The sequence below is a fragment of the Mastigoproctus giganteus genome, chromosome 1 (assembly GCF_048544385.1).
Source record: "Mastigoproctus giganteus isolate SK-2022 chromosome 1, ASM4854438v1, whole genome shotgun sequence".
NCBI classification, from domain to species: domain Eukaryota; kingdom Metazoa; phylum Arthropoda; class Arachnida; order Uropygi; family Thelyphonidae; genus Mastigoproctus; species Mastigoproctus giganteus.
In genome coordinates, this window is record NC_143575.1 from 14,349,532 (window position 1) to 14,371,120 (window position 21,589).

Genomic DNA, 21,589 nt, shown 5'->3' on the forward strand with positions numbered 1-21,589 from the left:
GCATTTGAATCAAGAGCTACTATAACATCATTAGGTTGCAACACATGGCACATTTTCTCAAGTTTACTTACATATGGCTCTATTTTCTCAGAAGGAGGTGAGTACAAGGAACCAAAATATACTTTCCCAAATCCACCAATAACCTCACAGCATACCATGTTCTCATCCAAAAGGCAAGTTATTTTGGTAACCACCAAATTTACATTCCTAACCACCAGGGCTCCCACACCTGGGTTTTTCCACCCAGATCTGGGTTTTTTGATTATCATCTGGGTTGATAGGTTTTTTTCACAAAAATATCTCATTACCTGGGTTTTTTCGGTAATTTTTAATTTTAAGTCAATTTATTTTTATTTCTTGTAAATACAATAAAATTTAATACATTTAATAACAGTTTACAATTTTCTTAATTGTATATTCTAACAATACTGATCATCATTTGTAATATCTCAAGTGCTTGTACAAAATACTACAAATGTAAAAGGATTTCAAAGTTTTCGCAGGGTTCTACACTATGGTTTTCGTTCGTGTTACTAACATGTATGTGCAGCCTACTGAGCAGGCGGAAGGTGGTCTTTACTGCACAGTCTTTTGTGATCGTTCGTGGTATTATTGCATTATTTGGTGTAATTTTTACATTTATGCACGTACTACATACAGTGATATAATAAATTTAAATTGTAGTGACTATTTCTATTTTATGTTAATGGATTAGTGCTTTATTTTTTATTTTATAGAACTTTTAAATAAGATAACTGCTAATTAGCCATACCCACAAATTGCCCACAATGTCTGAAACCCACAGAGAAAAATGAGTAAACTCAAAATTTTAGAAATGAATGGTTAGAAGATCCAGATTTAAAGGATTGGTTGAAAGAAGACAGTAATGAAAAAGGTGCATCTTACTGTATTTGTTGTGAAATGAAATTAAAGAATGCCAATAAATCAATGTTACTAGTGTATAAAAATACAGTTAAACATAAAAAAAGTGCAAATATTGCTAAGAAGTTAGACATGTTCTTCACAAAAAGTAAACCTACAGAGAATGAAGAATTAGCAAAGGCAGAGTTAACAATTTCTGCACTCATTTCTGAGCATAATATTCCATTTGCACAATGTGATCACCTTATAGAAGCATGTAAGAAAGCATTTCATGATAGCAATATTGCAAAACAAGTTCAGATGAAGGCAACTAAAGTCTCTTATCTTATACAAGATGGCATAGCCTATCATGAAAAAATATACATTTCTAACCTATGCAGAAACAACAAGTTTTCAATGGTAATAGATGAAAGTACAGATTTATCTTTATCGCAAGTTCTAACTGTTGTTGTTGTTGTTAGATATTTTGATATTCAAAAACTTGATGTTGTGGATGTGTTACTTAACACTGTTTGTGTCGAAAATGGTACTTCAGAAGGGCTTTATCAAGCTGTAAAAGATCTTTTCATAGAAAAAAAAAACATTCAAATAAGTAATCTTGTTGGCTTTGGAAGTGATAATTGTGCCACTATGATGGGTACTAAGAGTGGGTTCCAGTCATTGCAAAAAAAGGATGTACCATCAGTATTTATAATGGGATGTGTTTGCCATTCTTTTGCATTATGTGCTAGTCATTCAGTCAAGGTACTACCATCATATCTAGAAATATTTATAAAAGATATCTCTTGTTATTTTTCCTGTAGTAGTAAAAGATTAAACGAGTTCAAAATGATTCAAGATGTTGTAGATACTCCTAAGCATAAAATCCCCAAATTAGCACAAACACGTTGGTAATCCAGTGGCAATGTAATAAAAATTATTATTGAGCAGTAGGATGCGTTAGTTCTTTATTTTCAGTCTCAATCAAAAATTGACAAAATCGATGGTGGAGGGAATATTTACAATACTATGATCACCAAAGGAACTAAGCATATGTTGTTGTTGTTTTTAGGATATGTACTGGAGAAAATAAACTGTCTGAATATTGAATTTCAATCTGAGCATTTCAGATTGCACTTACTTCATTCAATGGTTTCAATTGAGAATAAAAATATTCTTAGTTTTTTCATAAAAGAAGAAGTCATTACTTCGTGCAAGCTGGTTGAAATTGATCCAAGCAATGCAATAAATCATAAGCCTCTGAATAAAATATATTTGGGAGGTCGTTGTATGGCCTTATTAAATTCAACGCCACTTGGTGACAGTGAAAGCAGGTTTAAAAATGATTGTTTAAAATTTCTTGTTGAACTTTGTATGGAAATCAGAAAAAGATTTCCTCTAAATGACGATGGAATTATCGCCAGTCTCAATGTTCTTGACCCAGCAGTGATACATGACCGTGCCAAATCGCCATCCTCAATTTTCCATTTAGCAATGCAGTTCCCTCACCTTGTTTCTGAAGACAAAATAGATCTTCTAGATGATGAATGGAGATCATTTCGTTTAAATCAAGATTTAGATCTCTCTTACAAAACCATCCCTGAGTTTTGGTATCTGTTACGTAATGTAAAAGATGGCTTTAATAATTCTAAATATGAGATTTTATCTAACTTTATGACCAGTCTAATTGTTTTACCTCTTTGGCAAGCGTAGAAAGAATCTTCTCCCAAGTAAACCATATAAAAACAAAAGCCACAAACACCCTTAAACCAGAAACGTGAAAGATCGACTAATGGAAAAACAGGCGATAAATAGATCTAATCAAAATTGCTATACATGGAAACCTAAATCAGAATTGGTAAAAGAAGTCACACAAGGAACTTTCATAAAAGATACGAAGAATGTTTGAAAAAAATGAAAGAACTTCAAAAAAATAAATGTGGAGGGAACTGAATGGGATGAAAATTCTGATTACAACTAAATAAAAGATATTTATGCATGGTAAGTTTTATCTTATTTGTGTTGCTATACTATATGATGAAAACTAGTTTTTTTTTGGATTTATTTAAATTTCAATCTAAGTTTTTTTTTAAAATTTGTGAGTGGGAGCCTGGCTAACCACAATAGCAGTTCTTGGATGTTCAACTTCAGAAATTATTTGGTAGCTTACTGGGTATCCTCTCACTCTGCCCAATACCTCATAAGGCTCTTGAACCAAAACAACATCAAGATTTTTACATTAGCTCATATGCCAATTGCGATGCCATACTTTTAGCTCTTTGAGAATTCAAATGTACAAAAAACAGTTTTTTAGTCAATTAATTTTCTGCTTATGTAATTCCAATGCTCATATATTCCTGGCATTTCTTATCCATTGTAACATGATTCATCGCCCTCTTTCTCAACTTACAATTATTGCAAGTAGGTCCCATATTTTTAGGTGTACAATTCCTATAAGCATGGCCTGTCTCAGCACAATAACCGCACACAACCTCACTCTGACAGTATTTCACTACATGTCCAAAACTTCGACACATAACATTGTGTCACCGAGAAGATTTCATGAAACTTGTACATCATCCACAAAGCCTCTCATGCTTACCTATTATTTTCCAGACCTTCAACCTGACTTCCAGAATTCAATTCACCTTATCATTTTTCCCAATTCTATTTTTAGATATAACTTCAACATTATCATTGAATATCTTCTTTGTTCTATTTTTAGATAGAACTTCAACTTTATTGTTGAATATCTTCTTGGATATCCCATAGTCCTTACAATTCCTCAACTACAACTGTTCTAGGAATTCCTGATTAGCACCATTTTCAATATCAAAAATCACAATTTTTTGGATGAATTACTCTTGGTACACTGAACTTTAATCCTACTTCTTGTATTCTTGCACAACATGATTTTGCTCATGTCATCTCCATGGGACTCCACTAGGACACCACGATCTCCAACTGTTCTTATGTTCCACGTCTTTCAATAAGGGCTTCATTTCCTTCAATAATTCCTCTCTAACTTCTTCACTAGTTGTGAATTTCTCACTTACACCTTTTATCAATAAAACTTTAGGAACCTACTTGTGATCTTTTGTTCCTTCTTGTACAACTCCTGCATAGGTCTTTACTTCATGAGTCTTTTTCTCCAATTTCTTTTTTAATAACAAATTATCCATAAACATGTCCATAGCTACAGTCTCCAACACATCCCAACTCTAGAACTGTCTGCATTGCGACAGTTAAAACCTGACTGTTTATCAAACAAGTATGCCTTCAATCTTCCTCTTATATCCTTCACATTCTCAAATTCTTGAAATTTAGACTTTCATTACTATGATCATTTCATCTTCTTTTACATATCCCACCTATTTCTTTATCAGATTGGCCCTTTTGCACTATTTCCTGCCGATAATTTTCTCTTCCTCATTTTAGTTGGACATTCTGATTGTGAGCCCTGATAAATGTCCCAGAGAGAGATGATAATTCAGAACCTTGAGACAGAGTTTTGAGAATAGCTCTCCCAGAAAAAAACCTCAATCTCAGCCAGATCTTGTGCCTGTGATAAGATCTCCTGACTAATTTCTTCTCTTTCATTGTCAGTGACTGCCAATGTCACCTCTTCCAGTTCTTCCTCACTGATTGTTTCCGGATGTTCTGTACTATGAGTTTTCTTCCATCACAATATATAATATAAAAACTTAAATACTATTTACAATAAAAGTTGAATCTCAACAGTGAGAATCATCTAACTATTTACAAATTTATAAACAATGAGGATCAAGGGCCCAAGGCACACAGCGTACCTTGACTGCCTTATAAAATTTTCCGAAAATCTATTCATGAACAGACTAAAACCCCCACCTCACCCAAGTTCAACTAGTGGGGGTCCAGGGGCAATAAGCCTTAAATGGTAATTTGAAAACAGCACGGAAATGCTCCAAATAATCTCAGGAGAGGTAAAATAATCCCACTCCTGAGTTTGAAATAAATTTCAAAATTTTTAACAGAAATGAACTCCTTGACCCCACTACACCATCTGCTGAATTCAGCAGGGTAAGGGGTTCCCCCACCTGCCCGCCCCAAACCATTTGGAGGTATGAGCAGCTGCACAGCTTACCAGCCTTCAAGCAAAAGGAAAGAACTCCTGTGACTCACGCCAAGAATTAATAAGTGCTCTCACAAATCAACGAGAGAACTTTCCAATTGCCACCAGAACAATGCTGAGGTTGCCCTGGGGGGTGATGCAAGACTGCTTCTACAGAATATTTGCTGACGATATTGAGACTGTGCTAAGCGGGTTAGTAAACTGCTAGCTTCGGGGTGAGGTATACACAGGCGATTAGATTAAAAATGGCTGCAAGCAGAGGCAAAAGTGATTGTTGCAATGTTTCTATTGGAATGAGCAGCAACCCTGAAAGAGGTTGAAAGAGTTCTAGGGATTACAAGGACTGCTGGGAGTCCTTGGGAAACAAGTAATCCATGGGCTGTTAGGGTAAGAGAGTAAGAACAGGCACATGTATATATACATGTACACCAATGCTAGGAGCATAGTAAATAAATTTGGATTTAAAGTGCTGGTCAAGACAATGGATGTAGACAACCACTAGGTGACAGTGATCACAGTGTACTCATCTTGGATTTACTTAAAGATGTAACTACCATCAGGAGAAAGGGGTTTTGGTTTTGTAAAGGTGACTACAGTATCAGACAGTTTAAATTTTATACAAAGGAACCAAATGACAATGATACCAACACAATTCTATATGGGAAGCATTTAAGGAATTAATCATAAAAGCTACTAGGTTTTTTCATACCAATAAGAAACATTGTTCAAAGTTTAGACCTAAGTGGATGTCAGATGAACTAATGATACTCGTGGCAGAGAAGAAATATGCATATAAATTATCAGGAGACACAGGAACCTATGGCAGATATAAGTAAGTCTGTAATCAAATTACAAAGGGGTTAGACAAACAAAGACAGATTACAAAAAATCTTTGGCAAAAGATGCAAAGAAAAACAGCAAAAACTTCTTTACTTATGTAAACTTTAGAAGGAAGGGGTTGAATCAGATTGGTCTACTTGATATCGATGGTTCAACTGTTGATGATCCTGCTCAGGTAGCTGACAAACTGAGTATTTTGCATTTACATTTACACATGAGGAATTCTGTGGAGAAATGGAGGCCAGAAGTTTATCAAACTAAGTGGAAGCTAAATGATTTTGTAATAACTTACAGCAAATTGGAGGAGAAATTGTTGAAGATGGACATAAAAAATGCACCTGGTGTGGATGGAATCTATCCAATTATATTAAAGTAGGCAGCAAAGGAGGTAAGAAAACCTTTAGCCATAATTATGAGAGCATCCTCGGATTCAGGGGAGGTCCCTATGGACTGCAGATGTTCGAATATAAACCCAATTCATAAAGGAGGATAAAAAAAAAAAAAAAAAAAACTTAAGTAATTGCTGACCTGTTAGCTTAGCATTAGTAGAGGCATATGATGCAAGAAAGCAAGCTTATGCAGCATCAGCCAAAAAAAAAAAAAAAACCACCTTCCACTTCACCACTCCATTCGTTCGAAATACCTGTCCAGCTGAGCCTGAGCCTTAAATTTATTTAGGCTATCAACTTCCACAACAAGGGATGGAAGTCTGTTCCACCAACCAACTACCCGCTGGCTAAAGGCAAATTTCCGCACATCTATCCTACATCTGTCTTTCCTCAATTTGAATTTATGCCCTCTCGTGATTATTCTGAGCAAGAGACAGTATCCCATCAGCATTGAGCATGCTCAAACCATTCAAAGCTTTGTACACCTCTATCAGATCACCTCGCCGGTGCCTAGTTTCCAGACACTGTAATTTGCAAAACTTAACACTGTAATTTGCAAACCTTTCTTCGTAAGAGCAACCCTTCGTTCCGTTCACTAACCTTGTTGCCCTTCTCTGTACTCGTTCCAGCAGCTCTACATCGTTCTTGAAATGAGGCCTCCAGACCTGTATACAGTACTCAAGATGTGGCCCCTGACCATTGCCTTATACAAGGGAATAATCACCTCCCTATCCCTGCTAGAAAAATTCCTGTATATCATTGATAAGACACCATGAGCTACTCTTGCAGCCCATCTGCACTGCTCAGAGAACTTCATATCTGCCTGCACAATTACCCCCAGGTCCTTTTCATTCTCTACCACTGTCAGTGTTGTTGTTGTTGTTTGGTTTTTCGGAGCATTAGCAACTAAGGCCATATTGCTCCAGGATATGCGGTGGTCATTCCTTGACCTTTCCGCATCCTCCGTATTTGGTGGTGACGGGCTCGAACCCCGGTCTAATCAAGAAGCGTGTGCTACGCACTGCTGGCTGTCAGTGTAGTACCACAGAGTTGATACGTTGCTCTGGGGTTGCTGTTTCCCATATGTAGTACTTTACATTTGTCATTGTTAAACTTCACTTGCCACCTCTCAGCCCATCTGCTCAACCTTTCCAGATCCTGTTGCAGCAGCATAGCGTCAGTAGCATCCTTAACAACCCTGCTAATCTTTGTATCGTCTGCAAACTTGGACATTAAGCTTGATATACCATCATCAATATTATTTATAAATACAGAAAACAACAATGGACACAACACAGAACCCTGAGGGACTCCACTAATAACATTAGTCCACGATGAGCAGTGTCCATTAATTACCACTCTTTGTCTTCTGCCACTCAACCATTACTTAATCCATAGCAACAATTTGCCACCAATGCCAACACTGCTCCAATTTGTGCAGCAGTCTTCCATGTGCAACAGTATCAAAAGCCTTTCTAAGATCCAAATATATAATATCAAAGTTATTCCCTGCATCCAATTATTTTGTGACTACATCATAGTATCCAATCAAATTGGTCAAGCAAGACCTTCCCTTAACAAAACCATGCTATGTCTGAGCTATAACTGAAGTCTTGTCAAGATGATCCTGCAGTGCTTCTTTAACCAGTGCTTCCATTAATTTTCCTGGAACAGAAGGTAAACTCACAGGTCTATAATTACTTGTGTCAGCCTTTGATCCTCCTTTGTGAATTGGAGTTACATTTGCACTTCTCCAGTCTGTGGGTACCTCCCCAGAACCAAGGAAGATCTCATAATTATGGCTAACGGATTGTTTAGTTCCTTTGCTGCCTCCTTTAATATAACTGGATAGATCCCATCCACCCGAGGTGCCTTTCTTGTATTTATCTTCAACAATTTCTCCTCCACTTTACTCTCAATTATTACAAGATCATCTAGCTAACTGCCAGTGTTTACTTCATCTATGGCATTCCCCTTATTGAATAACTCCTCATGTGTGAATGTAGATGCAAAATATTGATTTCGTTTGTTAGCTACCTGAGCAGGATCATGAACAGTTGAACCATCGATATCAAGTGGACCAATCTGATTCATCCCCTTCCTTCTAGAGTTTTCATAAGTAAAGAACTTCTTGCTGTTTTTCTTTGCATCCCTTGCCAAAGATTTCTCGTAATCTGCCTTCACCTGCCTAACCTCCTTTGTAACTTGTTCCAGATCAACTTATATCTTTCATAGGCTTCTGTGTCACATGTTAATTTATATGTATCCCATGCATTTTTCTTCTCTGCCATATGTCTCATTAGTTCATCTCACATCCATTTAGGCCTGAACCTTGAACAATATTTCTTAGTTGGTATGTAAAGCCTAGTAGCTTCCAAGATAAGTTCTTTGAATGCTTCCCATTTTGAGTTTGCTGTTGGTAACATCATCAGTTGGTCCCACTGTATACAATTTAAATACTGTCTCAGACCATCGTAGTCGCCTTGATGAAAGCAATAACCCTTCCCTTTACCCCGATGGTAGTTACCTCCTCGAGTAAATCCCACTTCAGAACACTGTGATCACTGCCACTTAGTGGTTCCTCTATCTGCAGATTCTTAATGCATGAAGAATCACTACTGATAATCAAATCAAGAGTATTCCTCCCTCTAGTTGCATCCTGAACATGTTGATTTAGAAAACAATCATCCAATAAATCCACAAAAGCCTTGCTAGTGTGTGAGTGACCAACCCACAAATTCCAGTCAATATCTGGGAAATTAAAATCCCCCATTATAAGACACTCTGATTTACTGGCCACTCTATTTCCCTGTACAGTTTCTTATTATACTCATCAGAGTCATTAGGCCTATAGCAACACTCCTACTCTCAATTTTGATCTCCCAATGCTTAAGTCACACCAAACTGACTCGACACTGAAATGTCCAGCGATGTCGACTGGCTTCGCTTCCTTGGATTTTATGTGTTTCTTAACTAATAGCATAACCCCTTCTCCCTTCCTATCCTGTCTATCCTTTCTGTAGACGTTGTACTCCCCAAATTCCAGTTCTGCATTCCTTATATCTGTGTGACACCACGTCTCTGATATCCCAACAATATCCGCCTTTGATGCTTTGAGCAATACCTCAAATTCATCAAATTTATTTACCAAACTCCTAGCATTGGTGTACATGCAAGTATACATGCACCTGTTCTTTTTCTTAGCTGCCCTAACACAACCCATGTGTTTACTTGTACCCCAATGACTCCCAGCAGTCTCTGAAATATCCTGCATCTTATTTTCCAAGCTGCTGCTCATTCCAATAGAAGCAGTGCAAGAATCACTTTCACCTCTGCCAGTGGCTACTGTTAATCTATTAGTCTTTGTATCCCCCCAATCTAGCAGTTTTCCGACCCACCTAACACTGCCTCGATAGCATCAGCAAACATTCTTGCACCCTTTCTATTTAAGTGTATCCCATCCCTGTAGAAGCAGTCTCTCCTGTTAATAAGTACAGACCAGGCTGAAAAAAATTCTACCCCTTGAGCCTTGCACAATCTTTCCAGGGCCGAATTGATCGACAGGGCAAATAATCATATACTCCCTCCTATCGTGTCTGGGCAGAATGTCTGTTCCGGGGAAAATAAAAGAATCACTAGTTAAAGAAGTAATGCAGGACCATCTGGACAGGCATGCAGTTATACTGCAATCACAGCATGAATTTGTTAAGGGGTGGACTTATCTAACAAATCTGACAGGTTACTATGATGTGGTCACAAAGGAACTGGATGCAAAAAATAATTTTGATATGAAAAGACTGCTGTACAAACTGCAGAAATGTGGCAATAAGAGCAAGTTGCTGCTATGGATAAGGGGATGGTTGGGTGGGAGAAGACAGTTTTAATCAATGGGCTCTGGTTATTAGTGGGGTCCCCCCCCAGGGTTCAGTGTTGGTCGGGCCCATTGCTCTTTTCACTATTTGTTGTTGTTATTTCGTTTTTAAGAGCATTAGCAACTAAAGCCATATTGCTCCGGAGATATGCGGTGGTTATTCCTTGACCTTTCGGCATCCACCGTATTTGGTGGTCATGGGCTTGAACCCCGGTCTAATCAAGAAGCGTGTGCTATGCACTGCTGCTCCTGCCCACCTGGCTACGGAGGCGCCTTTTCTCTATTTATTAATGATATTGATGTCCAAGTTTTCAGATGATACAATGGTTGGCATGGTTATTAACGACAGTAATGACAATACACTAATTGCAACTGGATCTAGGAAAGTTGAACAGATGGGCTGAGAAGTGTTAACTAACGTTTAACACTGACGGTCTCAATTAATGTGATTAATTCTTCTCGCGAGCACATAGCGCAAAATGGAAAAGCATTAATTGAATATAATAATCAATAGGAAAAATTATAATTGGTCCGTGAACTTCAGGAATGTCCACAAAGAATTTTAATAAAATTATAGAATTAAATGTTTATTGCATAAAATACGCAATAAAGAAACTATTTGTTATGGAAATATTTGAATATCGTTGGCTTTCTTTTTTCATCACTCCATTATAAATAGCCGAGAACAAGCTTCTCTAGGCCCTGGCAAAATAAATATCACAGAGAACCTCAAACCTTTTGTTTGAGGTTCTCTGCGATACAAAATATTTCTTCTACTTCTTTTACCATTATCTCCTTTGCAGTAACATTTTCATCTGGCTCATTTAAAAATAGTTTTTTTTTTTTTTTTTTTGCATTTAAAAATTAGAATTTTTGAACCAAGTCTGCACGTGACTTTATTCGCGGGAGACAAATAGGTTAACACGTCTGCTTCCAATGGTTGATGTAGCACACTGAGACAGGCAATAGGCAAATGCTTGTTTATTGCCTATCGACATGTGGGAAGCTTAGCACGCAATTCAAATATTTTTCAACTATCACATAAAAGATTGCATTAACTGAAAATTTGCATCATATAAAGTGAAAAGTGGTATAATTTTTTTCAAATAGAGGTAACTGAAAAAACTCATTAATCGAACTCATGTTATGCAAGGCCTGGCTGTACTGCATATGGGTAGCAGTAACCCCAGAGTAACATACCAACTGTGTGGTACTACACTCAGGATAGTGGAGAATGAAAAATACCTTGGGGTAGTTATGCAATCAGGTAGGAAGTTTTCTGAGCTGTGCAGACAGACTGCTAGAGCAGCTCATGGGGAGTCTTGTCAATGATATACAGGGATAAAGAGGTTATTATTCCTTTGTATAAGACAATGGTCAGGTCTCACCTTCAGTACTGCATACAGGTCTGGAGGCTTCATTTTAGGAAGGATATAGAAGTGATGGAACAAGTACAAAGAAAGGCAATGAGATTTGTGAGGGGAACAAAGGGGTTCCTCTTACCAAGAAAGGCTTTATTTCTTAAAATTGCAGTGTCTAAAGACTAGGCACTTGCAAGGTGATCTGACTGAGGCGTATAATGCTTTGAGGAAGCTCAATGTTGATGGGATTCTTCCTCTTGCTCAGATTACTCACTTGAGGAGCCAAAAATTCAAATTAAGGAAAGACAGTTTCAAAATAGGTATGTGGAAATTTGGCTTTAGCCACTGGGTGGTTGATTACTGGAACAAACTTCCATCTGTTGTTGTAGAAATTAATAGCTTAAATAAATTCAAGAACTGGACAAACTTTAGGAGCAGATGGATAAGTGAAATGGGAAGGTTTTTTCAGCTGATGCTGTAGTAGCTTGCTTTCTTACATCATATGCCACTAATGCTAATATACACAGGAAGAGTGTTGTATGGGATCATTCGGACAGAAATGAAATTTTGAAGGAAACAGCATAGTTTTTTTAAAGGGAATATCACATTTAACCAATCTAGTAAGACATCTTTATAGTCACTCATGAGTTGGACATATGAAATAATCTCAACATTGTTTACTTTGATTTCAATCCCGCACAAGAAGTTACTCTATAAGGTGGAACATGTTGGAATCCCAGTTCAATTCAGTTATCAGGAAAAATACTTAGATGGTTCACAGGGTGGCTGCAGGATTGCAAGAGGGTTGTAATTAATGGTTACTCTCTCTTAAATTACATTAACAAAGGGAAAGAGGGCGTGATGTCAAAATTTGCAGATGATATGAATATCGGTAGAGAAGTTACTAATCAGCACCAAGTCGCACTTCTTCAGGATGACTTTGTCTTTAGAGATGGTCAGAAAAATGGCAGCTAAGTTTTAATAGAGCAAAACACAAGGTCTTACACTTTGGGAAAAGCAACCCCAAGATAACTTATACACTTAGTGGGGCTGAATTATAAACAGTAGAGGAAGAAAGGGATTTGGAAGTTGTGATACAGTTGGCCATGAAGTTCTCCAAGCAGCATTGATAGGTGGCAAGGAAAGCACATGGTATCCTATCAATGATCAATTGTACACTGGCTTATAGAAATAGGGATGTCATAATCCCACTGTATAAAGCCATCATAATACCACAATTAAAGAAAGACTCTGAGCTGAAAGGATCCAAAGACAGGCAATGTGCCTGATGAGTTTGGTAAAGAGGCATCTACACAAGGAAAGACTTCAAATACATGGGCTGCAGGGTTCAGTAACTAAACAACTTCGATGTAACCTGATTGTGGTGTACAAGACTCTGAGAAGAGAAAGTAAAATGAATGATGGTGAAATTTTTGCTTATAAATGATACCAGAATTCAGGACCATAATTTCAAATTACAAGGGAAGAGGGTTAGAGTGGACTGCAGAAAAGTTCTTTTATTCATCAAGTTGTTAATTACTGGAATAAGTTGTCTCTATAGGTGATTAAGGCTGACAGCTTGGGAATATTCAAATGTCAGCTAGCAGGTACCTATTTCAGGAGAGAGTCAAATGGGTGGTTTGATTTATTTTATTTTATTAATTATTATTTATTTTTATTTTATTTTGGTTTGATGCATTAATAGCCTCAGGCTTCCTTATACCATATGGTTAATACTATAGGTCTTGTTGCAGTAGCATACTGATTCCTGTCATTAACTGCCCTACAACTTTTGTATCATCAGCAAACTTGGACATGTGCCTTCTTCAATATCATTAATAAATACTGAAAACAGTTGGGTGTGGCTACATTGAACTTGGACTCCAATAATAACATTAGTCCATGAACAGTAACAGCCGTTAATAACCACTAACTGCTGCAGCTCACTCCCAAACAACTTCTATAACTACATAAAAAACTACCTAACAAACAGAAGCATAGCAGTCCAGGCACCTTATTGTCAAGTGAAGAGGAAAATCTACAGAGGTTGTCCCCAGGACTCAGTTCTTGGACCGCTGCACTGGACCTGCATTCTGGATGGGTTCTTGAATATGGACCTTGGGGAGGTCTGCACTTGCAACTAGTGCATAAGGGTGTGATTTACATAGGTTTCAAGTTGAACCCTTGAGTGAGTGGCCAGTATACATGTGGCAGATGGAATCTATCCAATTATATTGAAGGAGGCAGCAAGGGAAGTTAGCAAACCTTTAGTCATAATTATGAGAGCATCCTTAGAGTCAGGGGAGGTAACCATGAACTGGAGACATGCAAATGTATCCCCTATTCACAAAGGGATGAAAAGGTTTACACAAATAATTATAGACCTGTTAGTTTAACTTATAATGGAGTCACTGGTTAAAGAAGTGATGCAGGATCGCCTAGACAAGACAGTAATAGTTCAGACACAGAGTGGGTTTGTTAAGGGGAAGTCTTTTCTGCCTAATTTAGCATTAGCATTAGTAGATGCATTTGATGCAAGAAAGCAAGCTCATGCAGCATCAGCCAAAAAAAAAAAAAGTAAAATAAATAAATAAAAAATAACCACTTCCACTTCATCCCTCTGTTCGTTCGAAATACCTGTCCAGCTGAGCCTTAAACTTATTTAGGCTATCAACTTCCACGACAAGGGATGGAAGTCTGTTCCACCTACCAACTACCCGATGGCTAAAGGCAAATCTCTGCACATCTATCCTACATCTGTCTTTCCTCAATTTGAATTTATGCCCTCTCAGGTGATTATTCTGAGCAAGAGAAAGAATCCATCCCATCAGCATTGAGCAAGCTCAAACCATTCAAGGCTTTATACACCTCTATCAGATCACCTCGCTGGTGACTAGTCTCCAGGCACTGTAATTTGCAAAACTTAAGCCTTTCTTCGTAAGAGCACCCCTTTGTTCCATTCACTAATCTTGTTGCCTTTCTCTGTACTAGTTCCAGCAGCTCTACATCCAAAAAAAAATAAAGTAGGTGGCCTGACCATTGCGTTATACAAGGGAATAATCACCTCCCTATCCCTGCTAGAAAAATTCCTATATATCATTGACAATACACCATGAGCTACTCTTGCAGCCCGTCTGCACTGCTCAGAGAACTTCATATCTGCCTGCACAACCACCCCCAGGTCCCTTTCATTCTCTACCACTGTCAGTGTAGTACCACAGAGTTGATACGTTGCTCTGGGGTTGCTGTTTCCCATATATAGTACTTTACATTTGTCAATGTTAAACTTCATTTGCCACCTCTCAGCCCATCTGCTCAACCTTTCCAGATCCTGTTGCAGCAGCATAGTGTCAGTAGTGTCCTTGACAACCCTGCCAACCTTCGTATCGTCTGCAAACTTGGACATTAAGCTTGATATACCATCATCAATATCATTTATAAATACAGAAAACAATAAAGGACCCAATACTGAACCCTGAGGGACTCCACTAATAACATTAGTCCACGATGAGCAGTGTCCATTGATTACCACTCTCTGTCTTCTCCCCCTCAACCACTCCTTTATCCATAGCAGCAATTTGCCTCCAATGCCGCACTGCTCCAATTTGTGCAGCAGTCTTCCATGTGAAACAGTATCAAAAGCCTTTCTAAGATCCAAGTATATAATATCAAAATTATTCCCTGCATCCAGTTCTTTTGTGACTGCATCATAGTATCCAATCAAATTGGTCAGACAAGACTTTCCCTTAACAAAACCATGCTGTGTCCGAGATATAACTGAAGTCTTGTCTAGATGATCATGCAGTGCTTCTTTAACCAGTGCCTCCATTAATTTTCCGGGAACAGAAGTTAAGCTCACAGGTCTATAATTACTTGTGTCAGCCTTTGATCCTCCTTTGTGAATTGGGGTCACATTTGCACATCTCCAGTCCATGGGTACCTCACCTGAGTCCAAGGAAGCTCTCATAATTATGGCTAAGGGTTTGCTTACTTCCTTTGCTGCCTCCTTTACTATATAACTGGATAGATCCCATCCACCCGAGGTGCCTTTCTTGTATTTATCTTCAACAATTTCTCCTCCACTTTACTCTCAATTATTATAATATCATCTAGCTCACTGCCAGTGTTTACTTCATCTATGGCATTCCCCTCACTAAATAACTCCTCATGTGTGAATGTCAATGCAAAATATTCAATTAGTTTGTTAGCTACCTGAGCAGGATCATCAACAGTTGACCCATCGATATCAAGTGGACCAATCTGATTCATCCCCTTCCTTCTAGAGTTTACATAAGTAAAGAACTCTTTGCTGTTTTTCTTCGCATCCCTTGCCAAGGATTTCTCGTAATCTACCTTCACCTGCCTAACCTCCTTTGTAACTTGGTTACTGATCAACTTGTATCTATCATAGGCTTCTGTGTCACGTGTTAATTTGTATGTATCCCATGCATTTTTCTTCTCTGCCATATGCCTCATTAGTTCATCTGACATCCATTTAGGCCTAAACCTTGAACAATATTTCTTGTTGGTATGTAAAGCCTAGTAGCTTCCAAGATAAGTTCTTTGAATGCTTCCCATTTTGAATTTGCTGTTGTTAACATCATCAGTTGATCCCACTGTATAGAATTTAAATACTGTCTCAGTCCATTGTGGTCGCCTTTACAAAAGCAATACCCCTTCCCTTTACCCCTGATGGTAGTTACCTCTTTGAGTAAATCCCACTTCAGCACACTGTGATCACTGCCACCTAGTGGTTCATTTATCTGCAGTTTCTTAATGCATGAAGAATCACTACTGATAATCAAATCAAGAGTATTACTCCCTCTAGTTGCCTTCCGAACATGCTGATGTAGAAAACAATCATCCAATAAATCCACAAAAGCCTTGCTAGTGTGTGTGAGTGACCAGCCCCCAAATTCCAGTCAATATCTGGGAAATTAAAATCCCCCATTATAAGACTCTCTGATTTACTGGCCCACTCTATTTCTCTGTACAGAGTCATTAGGCCTATAGCACACTCCTACTCTCAATTTTGATCTCCCAATGCTTATGTCACACCAAACTGACTCGACACTGCACTGTCCAGCGATGTGGAACTGGATGCAAAAAATAATTTTGATATCACACTTGGATTTTAGGAAAGCTTTTGAGACTGTTGCACATGGAAGACTACTGTACAAGTTGAAGCAGTATGGCATGAAGGGCAATTTGCTGCTATGGATAAATGGATGGTGAGTGGGAGAAGTGAGTGGTAATCAATGTACTCTGCTGTTCGTGTAAAAATGTTATTAGTGGTGTTCCCCTAGGGATCCTTGTTGGGTTCATTGTTGTTTTCTGTATTTATCTTGAAGAACAGTGAGGAAAATCTTAAAGAACAGTGAGGAAACCCTGAGTGTGTTAGTCAAAATCAGTGTTATCATTGTGTAGGAAATCATTTGCACTTTTCCCCTAACTTTAAACAAAATTTAATTTTTGCTCTTTGCCCCATCGTTTTTAACATGACAATACTTTGGGCAGCACAACAACTGCTCTAATGCAAATGTTTGCAAACAACTTATAATACACAATTATAACATAGAGTGAAGCAATTACATAGGCTAACTGCCTGCTTTGTATTATGGTTCTATGTACTTTGACATGCATGCTACAGACTCAGTCCTAAAACTTAATTGTCAAGCCTTGTACATTTTTTCCCTGATTTGTTACAGGCATTCTTTCAGTGATGACAGCTAGACTACAATTTAAGTTTAAAATACTGCTGGCCTGATTCATACCCCACCTCTGAGCCAAGTGCATTGAATCAAAAGAGCAAAATCATCTGCTTATCTCAGTATATCCTAGTATTCCAGATATGACCACCTATGCAAGCAGAGTTGTTGACCCACACCTTGCAACACAGAAAACATGGCCAAGCTTCTGTGACCAGACAATACCAGGTGCCTCACAAAAGCCAGTGCAATGTCATCTCTTTGCTTATTGGAAGCTGAAGTGATGAAACCACATTTAGCCTCTACAGTAAAGTTCCTGCACCTTTTAGCCTCTACAGCAAAACTCCTCCATCTCTTCTATCATTCAGTGGAAGCCCTGTCTTTTGAGGTTATGACAGGTGCCATCAGGGGATGTTCTGACAAGTGCCATCAGGGAGCACTGTTCAATATTTAAAGATTACAGTTTTAAAGCCATACCCTGAAAATTTAAGCAACATAAATTATTAGCGACCAATCTTTTCTGCAGAGTGGCCACTAGATTTAACAAATTGAAAATGCTCTAGGAAGAATTCAGAGCAGTTAAATAATCTTACTCTTCTCTGACAGCTCTGCATAGAGGAAGTTATGGTCACATTTATCTTAAAAATGTTGAGTATATCTTGCTGTATGCATGGAATACCTTAAAAAAAAAAAAAAAAAAAACAGTTCATCACATTGTACATCTGCCTCTCCTCAAACTTTCCCTCATCTACATCAATGCATCATGAATAGCTAAACTCAAAGAATTCAACTTCACAAAACTTTTGTAACTCACTTCACAGATATGTGATCTCAGTTCTAATTTAAATAATGCCCTTTACATTTCTGATCTACTAAATTCAGACAACTTCTTCTGACAAGATCTCAAGCTTCATTTACAGCTCTTTTTCATCCCTAGCCCAAATCTTGAGAAGTTAACAATCTAACTTATTTCTTTTTATACTCAAATGACGTGTCTTCAACGATCCAACATGTTCTAAAAATTAATAAAACCAATATTCAATTATAAAGTAAAATAGCTTACCCATCAATAACTAAATTTTTGAAAGTAGCTGGTTTGTCACACACTGGACAAATCCAAGTCGGTTTTTTTTCATTCATTTGCAAGTATAATGAAGCATCGAAGCACTGAAGGTGTATACAAGTGATTGCCCGACACGGAATCTGCATCCTCATCTTGCCCAGCTAAAAGAAAAATCTATGTGTAAATCTTAGTGTTTCAGTTTTCCAAAGAGTTTTTAATAATAAAAAAAAATAAAATAAAAATAAAGCAAGAACACATTAAATAAAAGATTTAATAAATCTTTAATTAAATAAAGATTTATAAAAAATTTTCCATTAGTTCATTGACATACAAAGAACAACTGGTACAATTAAAACCCAAAAAATCCCAATAACCTACATAAAATAGGGTATGTTTTGATTTCAACATCAAAATTCATCCTCAGGGTTAGATTTTTGCAGCATTTGGGAGTTGTTCTAAAATTTACTACAGGAGACCGAACTATATCACTGAGAGAACCAAATTATATCATCCAGATATTCAAGAGAGAGAGAGACAATATTTAACAATATTGTCTCTCTCAAAAGGAGGCATGACTTGCAATGATTTTTTTTTTCTGTAAAGAAAAGAAATATATTCTTTCTTCAGTGTGTATTGCATTTACTAACAACATTAAGGAAATTTAACTATTGGCAGCTACATTATAAAATGGGGAAAAAAAACTGAAACTGATATAAAAAAGAAACTACAATATTCAAATACAGGCAACCCCTGTATAAAACGGTACTTCAACACTGTTTTGCTCTAACACGGTTAGAGAACTGTAGCAAACTTTTGCATAACACGGTATTTTTGAGCTTTTGTGCGGGGGAAACCCTACTATTATGTTGGATGTAAATTTTTAACATTTCCATTATTTTTTGTGACGACTGAGTAATTCCCATATTTTATTTTGTTGGAAAATCACTGTGTTAGGTTCTGTACTATCAATCTTGTGCTTTATTTTGAGACTATAAAAAATTGTGACTTCGAAGCATGCAGTTAGTGCCTTTTAAGGTTTTTTGTAAGGTTATTTTGGTTTTTGATTGTTTATAAATTTTTCTGGTATGTATTATCAAACTTTGTTCTTAAGAAGCATATTGGGAGAATTTCTTTGTTGTGAATTAAATTCCAGCCCTAAATATGCCTCAGGAAAGTAAAAAAGTACTGCTCAAAAGAAACTATTTCTCTAGGATCAAAGATGCAAATTTTGGAACAGTTTAAAAAGGAGGAAAAGGTATCATATGTTGCAAAAAGTTTAAATTTAAATGAAGCAATCAATTCAGAGGGTGATAGCGCAGATGAAAATTCTGAAGTTACAAATTTTACACACTAAAAAGCATATGAGAAGACAAACTTACCCGAGCGATTAGAATCTTATTTTTTGAATGCAGATCCTTCAACTGAAAGGAGCACAAAGTTCAAAAGGGAGCTTCTCCATACTCATCAACAATATAAATAATATTGATGATGGTATAGCAAGCTTAATGTCCAAGTTTGCAGACGATGCAAAGGTTGGCAGGGTTGTTAAGGACACTACTGACGCTATGCTGCTGCAACAGGATCTGGAAAGGTTGAGCAGATGGGCTGAGAGGTGGCAAATGAAAACACTGACAAATGTAAAGTACTACATATGGGAAACAGCAACCCCAGAGCAACGTGTCAACTCTGTGGTACTACACTGACAGTGGTAGAGAATGAAAAGGACATGGGGGTAATTGTGCAGGCAGATGCTGATGGGATGAAGTTTTCTGAGCAGTGCAGATGGGCTGCAAGAGTAGCTCATGGTGTCTTGTCAATGATATACAGGAATTTTTCTAGCAGGGATAAGGAGGTGATTATTCCCTTGTATAACGCAATGGTCAGGCCACACCTTGAGTACTGTATACAGGTCTGGAGGCCTCATTTCAAGAAGGATGTAGAGCTGCTGGAACGAGTACAGGGAAGGGCAACAAGATTAGTGAATGGAACAAAGGGTTGCTCTTACAAAGAAAGGCTTAAGTTTTGCAAATTACAGTGCCTGGAGACTAGGCACCAGCGAGGTGATCTGATAGAGGTGTATAAAGCCTTGAATGGTTTGAGCTTGCTCAATGCTGATGGGATGGATTCTTTCTCTTGCTCAGAATAATCACCTGAGAGGGCATAAATTCAAATTGAGGAAAGACAGATGTAGGATAGATGTGCAGAGATTTGCCTTTAGCCATCGGGTAGTTGGTAGGTGGAACAGACTTCCATCCCTTGTCGTGGAAGTTGATAGCCTAAATAAGTTTAAGGCTCAGCTGACAGGTATTTCGAACGAACAGAGGGATGAAGTGGAAGAGGTTATTTTTTATTTATTTATTTTACTTTTTTTTTTTTTGGCTGATGCTGCATAAGCTTGCTTTCTTGCATCAAATGCATCTACTAATGCTAATGCTAAATTAGTCAGAAAAGACTTCCCCTTAACAAACCCACTCTGTGTCTGAACTATTACTGTCTTGTCTAGGCGATCCTGCATCACTTCTTTAACCAGTGACTCCATTATAAGTTAAACTAACAGGTCTATAATTATTTGTGTAAACCTTTTCATCCAATCTCTGCAGATGTGCAGAGATTTGCCTTTAGCCAGTGGGTAGTTGGTTGGTGGAACAGACTTCCATCCCTTGTTGTGGAAGTTGATAGCCTAAATAAATTTAAGGCTCAGCTGGACAGGTATTTTGAATGAACGGAGAGGTGAAGTGGAAGGGTTTTTTTTTTTTTTTTTTGGCTGATGCTGCAATAAGCTTGCTTTCTTGCATCATATGCCTCTACTAATGCTAATGCCATGCAATTTACAAAGATCTATCAAGCAAAAGCAAACAATCCCAGATTACTTATTTCTTAAAGAGAGCAGAAGATACACGAAATCTAGATGTGGCAGAAGAAAGTTCAGAAGGTTATGATATTCTGAAACAGAGAAAATGTTCTCATTTGATTGTGCTTAGCAGTGATGAAGAGGAAGAAAAATTAACATATATTATCTGAAGCTAGGCTGGAAGAAGGCCTCTGTAGCCAAGTGGTCAGGAGCGGGAGTGCAGTAGCACACACTCTTTGAGTAGACTGGGGTTCAAGCCCCTGACTGCTGAATACGGTCGACCTGGCAATCCGCACTGGACCAGCGTGGCAGATTATGGTCCATTTCTCTCAGCATGAATTGTTGAGGAGGCTTCCATCCTGCAATGGGTTGATAATGGCTGCACTTTACTTTTTTTTTACTTTATCTGATATATGTCAATGTATCACAGTTTAAGATATTTGTTCAGTTATTACTATTTTTTTAAAATAAAAATTAAGTTTCCGATATAAAAAAAAAGGTGCATTTTTGTTAGCTTTTACAACATAATCACTC

At 37.6% G+C, this 21,589-nt stretch overlaps 1 protein-coding gene across 4 annotated transcripts in view; it reads right to left on the reverse strand.

Moving 5' to 3' along the window:
• LOC150090568 (E3 SUMO-protein ligase PIAS2-like) overlaps window positions 1-21,589 on the reverse strand; it is a 391,669-nt gene that overhangs the window by 176,876 nt on the left and 193,204 nt on the right. For all 4 annotated transcript variants that reach the window (XM_090378789.1, XM_090378788.1, XM_090378787.1 and 1 more), the window contains one exon: window positions 18,205-18,365. In XM_090378789.1, coding sequence (XP_090234915.1) covers window positions 18,205-18,365 — 161 coding nt within the window. The remainder of the gene's footprint in view (window positions 1-18,204; window positions 18,366-21,589) is intronic.